Here is a 7,201-nt window from a genome sequence, read left to right on the forward strand (position 1 = left end):
TTTTAGAAAATGAGCTAAAAGATTTATTATTTCAAGGTTTCACTTAAAGATCAACTTTTCATGAATACAACAGATTTGCAAGAAAAATCACATAGGGGATGTGCCTAATGTTAGGAATTAAACACCTTAATTCCAAACTAACGAGAGCAATAATAATAAATGCCGAAGAAGGGAAAAACAAGCACGAAATAAAGATAACAAGATTAATACAGGTTCACCTCAAGGTGAGACTATGTCCTATTTTCTGCCGCTGCAGTAATCCACTATGAAGATGAAATAGTTTACAAGAGAAATCGCACGCTTACAGGTGTTTCTCTCTAACATCTCAGGCTGCAACTCGAGATGCTCCTCAGATTAAGATGATTAAAATCCTAATAGCGGTGACCCTAAAAAATAAAGAGAAAAATCAGGGCAACTACGATACAAGAGTAAAATTCCCAAACTGCCCTTAATAAAACAATAGTAAAAATATTATGGATCAGACCAACTCAGTGTAGGGCATTAATTAGGCTCCACAACTTAACAATATCCCACTTGGAGACTAATCCATCATCAATATCTCCTCTACAACAACAACAACTTCTCAATCCTCAGAGAGAAGTCCAACTGAAGCTGAACACAACTTTAGTTTCTCAATTGTAACAGTCTTTGTCAACATATCTGCTAGATTCTGACTTCCTTGAATCTTCTCAAGCGCTAAGACTCCATCCTCCAGAGCTGATATGATGAAGTGATAATGCACCTATATGTGCTTTATTCTGGCATGATAAATAGGATTCTTTGCTAAATGAATAGCACTCTGACTATCACAATACAACACATTCTTCCCTTGTTTGAGACCTAATTCTTCTAAAAAAGACTGCAGTCATACCATCTCTTTGCTGGCATCAGTCACGGAGATGTTATGGAAGCGTGAATGTCTTTTAACAATATTGAATCTCTTGAGGAGAGATTCGGAATTAGTATAACTTGGGGATTACACTTGGCATAAAGAGAACCTAAATCTCTTTGTAATCTCGCTACTAGAGCATGATAGTGAATTTTTTTCCCGAACAATGGTTCTTGGACATGTACCATAAGAGGACCATTGATAATAAAAATATTTGCCACTTTGTGGCTGTGTACATGTGCCTTCCATTTGCCCATTTATTTAATTTTAATTACACCATAAGTGCTTAAAATTTTATTTCATAAGCAATACACCCCCTCCCCCCTTGAAACACCTCGTAGGCTAACATTAATTATCTATAACAATTGATATATATCAATTAAATTTACATCAAACAACAACAAAAGTTTTAAATTTCTTTCTTATCCTTAAAATACACCATATAATTGGATCACATTTAGGAGGGGATAAAAAAAAAAAAAAAAACTTGTCCTTACCCTATATCTGCACAGTCTTTGTCTCCCTTAAACCCAATTACTAATAGCGTGATATTAATAAACTCGATCCTAACATATTTATTTTTGAGGTAGGTTTTGGGTCAAATTTTGCCACTTCTTAATTTAAAGGTCCCTCTCCTTTACTCATGCACTGTGATAACGTTAATCGTGTTCCACATTAGTCTTATAGGGTCCAAATCAAATAAGTAGGACCACATTAGTGTAACTACTTTAGACGATTAGGTGTGTCCCATTACGAGGTATATATGAAGTTGATCACACCTTGGGTGAACCCCATATTAGGTGCAGTAAACTTAATGGGCCACATTAAATAGTTTAGAGCCATCTTAGTTGGGGTCTCGTCTGAGTTGTCCTCGACCACAATTATAGGTTTCACGACTTTATTGCTCCTATGGTCAATTCCTACTTTAACCAACTAGGCTGATATCATTGTAGGGTAACTATTTTAGAGCACTACTTGTTATATAGAGGAAATAAGAATTCGGCCAATTTTATTCATTTATCAAATAATAAATAGAATGGATATTGGTAATAGCTACTCCATGTGTTGATTACCTCATTATTATATTTTATTAGTTGGAAGAGAGAGATTGTGTTCCCTGGCAAACATGGCCAGTGCGAAAGAACACCACTCTCCCCTTTTCTGTAGGGTTTTACCTCTTCTCCCATATGCCATATTGGAAAGAAAAAACAAAAGGGATTAGGGTTTTATCTTCTTTACTTGGGAGGAGTTCTCCAACAACTCATTTCTCTGTGTTTCCATGGATTCCAAAATGAGGCATCAAAATTTCTTGCTCAGTCCCCTCAAGAATAACTTGCTCAATAGGAAAAAAGTATGTCATCAACACATTACAGATATCTTAATTTGGATCTGCTAAGTGGAACGATCAGAGCTCAATGTTGGCTGGAATAGTGGTTGATATTCGGTAACTTTACATCTAAAATGAATGAGTTGAAATTGATTCTCAGCACATCAGAAATTACATAGAACAGCTACATCAAAGTCGATGCCATTATAAATCGTGAAAAAGGTCTCACGTCAACATGAGCTCCAGAACTAAAACAGAGAAGAAGAGCGGCTAACAGGAAAGATAAACAGTAGAAGCTTCAAACTTCTCAATTGCTGGTTTCAAAGGAGAAGGTTGATGAGATACGAGGGAAAACTTGGTGGGTTACAAAAGTTTTAGAACAGAAACAGAGCTTCTTTCATGAGAATTAACTAATGAGCATTGCTGCAGTAATAATCCGTGAACAGACATCCGATTCCATTGCATGACATCTCAGCGAAATTATAAAAAGAAATAATTTTTGACATAAATGAATTCAGTTACATGAATCTCTACAATGGCTAGCCCCCCCAACCAGTAACTGAAGTCAGAGCAACTTCTTAAACAGGGAAGGGGAAATTAAAGATTCAGTAGGATAAACTAAGGAACCAATGCACCTTAAAAATGTCGTAATCAAGCCTCCTCAAAACCGCAACGTGACAGCATCTTCCCCATCAGAAATCTTAGCAAGAGATGGTGGAGCTTTCAACCTCCCACTGGATCTTCTACTGCTTGCTGATCTGCGAAAACCCATATTTGAAGCCTCCTCTTCATCATCGTTCATGAGGTCCTTCAAATTCTTGGTTCTCATACTACGACTTCTCATCGGTCGAACGACAAATTTGGAAGGTCCACCAACATCATCTACTGCGATGCAAGGATTGTTGATATTCAAGAGGTTATAAAGTTGAAGAGGGCTCGATTTGGACAAGTCTGCAAGACAGTCGACGACCTCCTTCATCGACGGCCGCAGGTCCCTGCAAGACCTCACACACTTAGCCGCGAGCAAGGGAATCTGCTTTCTAACAACTGGATCCTTGGGGGCAGACACTCTCTGATCGTAAAGCGCGAGTATTTTGCCCTTCTTGATGAGGGGTAGCGCCCACTCGAGAATGTAAGGGGGAGAGTAGGCGATATCGATGGCCTTGCGGCCGCTGATGATTTCTAGCAGGAGAATGCCGTAGCTAAATACATCAGTCTTCGTGCTGAGATAATCGGGAGTAACATAGCAAGGATCCAGGTAGCCCAGAGTGCCGGCTGGGGGGGTGGACCGAAAATGGGCAGCGTGGGAGCAGCGGAGGGCGAGGCCGAAATCCCCTAGACGGGCATTTAAATTCCGGTCGATGAGGACGTTGGCCGACTTGATGTCGCGGTGGATGACCGGAGGGTCGGAGGAATGGAGGGTATGGATGGCCTTGGCCGTCTGGAGAGCGAGGCGGAGGCGGCGGCCCCAACCAGGTGGATTAGGGCTGGAGTGCAGCACGTCGTAGAGGGTTCCGTTCTTCATGAATTCCACCACCAGCAGGCGGTCATCCCCACCGTTGGTGAAGCCCAGGAGATTGACCAATCTCGGACTGTGGATCTTGGACAAAATCTCGATCTCGTTCTCGACCTCGACACGCGCCGGTGTGAAGGTAGATGCCGACGCCGCCGCTGACGGGGGCTTGGACGACTTCTTGACGGCGACGAGACGGCCATTATGGAGGACCCCTTTGTAAACAGAACCATGGCTACCCCGGCCAAGTAGCTTTTGGGAGGAGAACCCATTAGTGGCAGCCTCAAGGTCGCTGTAATCGAACTGTTCTATATTATTACTGGCAAAAGCAGAGTCACCCCCGTGATTTTGGTCAACCACAACGTTCTTCTTCGTCTTCTTCTTCTTCTTCCTCTTCCTCTCCTCCCTGGAGGGGATTTGACCCGGCGACGAAGCAGCAGCATTCGTGCGGGAATCGCAGGTGGCGATTGCAGAATGGGCCTTGCAAGAGAGATAACCCATCCAGGACTCAGATTTTTAGATCTCCCCAGACGCTAAAATTCCGAAAAGAGAGAAAAACAGAAGTGAATGAAGTAAGAGAAATTCACAAATTCGGGGAACGGAGCTCCTCTGGTCATGGGTAAGAATTAAGATAGAACGAGGTAGCTGCGAGGGGAGAGAACAGTGGTTCATTGCCGCCACAACTGGAATCCCGAGACTGGCGATTAATTATTCCCAAACCTTTTTGACTTTTTGTATATTTTTTGCAAGACCGCAGTAGAGGCTAGCTGGCACTTATCCGTGACACTGTGGATACCCTCGATCTTGAACTCTTCTGTGTGTTCTGTAACGTCGAAGAAGCATACCGTTTCTGGGCATTTTGGCATCTTGAACTCTGGATGTGGACTTGTGCAGTAATGGCTTCCGCCTCTGTCACTCTGATCATCCAACAACCAAGCTGTGGCCTCCATTAACGGCAAGTTGGCAAGGATATGCGGGACTTTCCTTTCATATTTCTTCTTCCATTTGGATCTAGGAAACGGTTTTCTGAATCATAATGCGCACTTAAAGCACGGCGAGATTTGAGTTTTAACAGTCATTCCCTCATAATTGCGTATTCCAGTTGCTTTTTTTTCAATCTCTTAACATAATGCTACCAATTGCTTTCACATATTATTATATGAAAGAAACGAAAGAGGCTTCTCATTAAAAAAATCAGAGACAAACCCTTTAAACTAATCCATCAAATTCTAAGTCGTAACGATTCTATCCTTTTGTTTCTGGTTACTTTTGGACACGCTTTCGAAATCCAACTCAATCGGTCAAACAAGAAGGGATATGGACCTAAGTTTATTTAAGTTAAGTATACCTTATAATAAAAATTAAAAAAATTGAGAATGAACAATTAAATATTGTAAGTGCTTACCACTAAATCATAAATTATTTAGTATTATAACTAATTTAAAAGTAAAAATATTAATAAACTTGTCTCCTCTTCCTCTTACTCTTATGTATAGGGTCAACATGACTTTACATCTATCACGCATATTGAGGGTATATGTATCTAGGGTAAATCAATTAGGATATATCTAATTTGTAAGGGTTAAGTTGTGGAGCCTAATTAATGCCCTACGCTGAGTTGGTCGCGGATCGACCTATGCGGTCAGGTTGTCTTGGGGGTTGGAAGGGGAGCGGGAAGTCCCCCCTCTGGGGGGTGTAGGAGGCGGAGCCCTTGCCCGGTCCACGATATGTAAATTGTTATTTTAGTAAGGGTAGTTTGGAAATTTTACTCTTGTATCGCGATTGCCCTAATCTTATCTTTATAATTTAGGGGTGCCGCTATTAGGGTTTTATCAACACCGAGAAGGAGTTGGAGTTGCAGCCCGAGAGGTTAGAGAGAAATACTTGTAAATGTGCGATTTTTCTTGTAAACTATTTTATCTTCATAGTAGATTACTGCAGCGGCGGAAGACAGGATGTAGTCTCACCTTGAGGCAAACCTGTATAAATCTTGTTGTTTGTTTTCGTGCTTGTTTTTCCCTTCATCAGCGTTTATTATTATTGTTCTCGCTAGTTTGGAATTATGGTGTCTAATTCCTAACAATAAGGTATCCTTGTTGGACACAACTTTGATCAAACACATTATTTTCGCATAAGCAAACACACTTAGCTGTTGTGTGCATGATTAATTAGCACACAATAGAAGAAACAAGAAAAATCTAGAAGAGAGAGAGAGAGAGAGAGAGAGAGAGAGAGATTTTATTTTTAAAGCACAACTATGTTATCTATAAAATGTTTTCTAATGGCACATAAAACCTATAATTTATAGATTTGATTCTTGAGTATTTTTGCTTTCTACACTTGAGGAACTAAAACTTAAACTCCTATTCTTCGGCATTTAGAAACCCATTACAATGAAATACTAATTGAACTAGGAAAACTATTCCACAAGATTCACTATAAGAAAATTGGCATCCACCAGCAAAGGTTTTCTTGGCATAGGTAAGAAATTTGATGGTGGAACCTCTTCCAGGGAAAAATTTATGGGAAGTTTGCTAACGCGTTTATGTTTCTATAGAATTTTGAAATTGTGTTGCTAAAGTTTGAAATTTCTACTAGTGAAAGTAGTTCCACTAATAGAAAATTAAAAAACTTTGCCAATGTAATAATAATTTGCTAGCACATGTTCTAACTTTTTTGGGTGAAACGAATAATTTCACTAATATAAATATATACTCTAGCAACCAAAAATTTACCATTTTCTTGGAATAAAGATTGAAAATTAAAAATTAAAAAATTCCACCAATGAATATTAAAATTCATTGGTAGAAGTCTTAACTCTACCAGTGAAAAAAGTATATTTTACTAGAAAATGATAGAAAAATAAAATTTTAAAAAACCTTCTACAGACGAATTTCTTATTTTCACTTGTAGAAGAAATTATTTTATAATTTTATAATTTTTTTATTTTACCCTATTTAATGATCAAACAAAAATGAGGATAAATTAATTTTTTAAAAATAATTAAATTAAAAATATATATAAATAAAAAACATAAAAATTATAAAAAATCTATTAAAAGATAAACGACACATAAATATATATATATATATATATATATATACATATATATATATATATATACATATATATATAGATACACACACAACTTCAGATTTGGGGAGGATTCGAAGAACGATGAATCTCATGCTCAACTTGCATATGTAGAGAAAATTAACTTATCTCATCGAGCAACTGCCACTGCATAGCATTTACTCCTCTCATATAGACTTCAATTGTTGATCAGTCTATGGTAAACATCTCTCAATCACCTTGAGTTAGATAGACAAAATCTCTCAACTGCTTCTAAGTCTAGCTCAATTTGTCCTCGAGATGTGGTGTTCGAGAAAAATATCTTTGAGCTATTTTGGGAACATGTGGTTGAATTAAACTGAACCCCATATTGCTTTTAATGATAACAATACCCAAACTG

At 38.5% G+C, this 7,201-nt stretch overlaps 1 protein-coding gene across 1 annotated transcript; it reads right to left on the reverse strand.

Annotated features, from left to right (window-relative positions):
• Window positions 1-2,696: 2,696 nt before the first annotated feature.
• On the reverse strand, window positions 2,697-4,737 carry LOC137957094 (serine/threonine-protein kinase-like protein At3g51990). The gene has a single exon (XM_068804803.1). The coding sequence runs from the start codon at window positions 4,228-4,230 to the stop codon at window positions 2,878-2,880; it is 1,353 nt and encodes a 450-aa protein (XP_068660904.1). The 5' UTR covers window positions 4,231-4,737; the 3' UTR covers window positions 2,697-2,877.
• Between the last annotated feature and the right edge of the window lie 2,464 nt (window positions 4,738-7,201).

This window comes from Aristolochia californica, unplaced genomic scaffold (assembly GCF_029961685.1).
Source record: "Aristolochia californica isolate CCGP_79_NKW_82.1479 unplaced genomic scaffold, dmAriCali1.0.hap1 SCAF_2, whole genome shotgun sequence".
Classification (NCBI taxonomy): Eukaryota; Viridiplantae; Streptophyta; class Magnoliopsida; order Piperales; family Aristolochiaceae; genus Aristolochia; species Aristolochia californica.

Bases quoted from the DNA above. Each gene is read 5' to 3' on its own strand.
- LOC137957094 (XM_068804803.1), bottom strand. From the start codon at position 4,230: ATGGGTTATCTCTCTTGCAAGGCCCATTCTGCAATCGCCACCTGCGAT.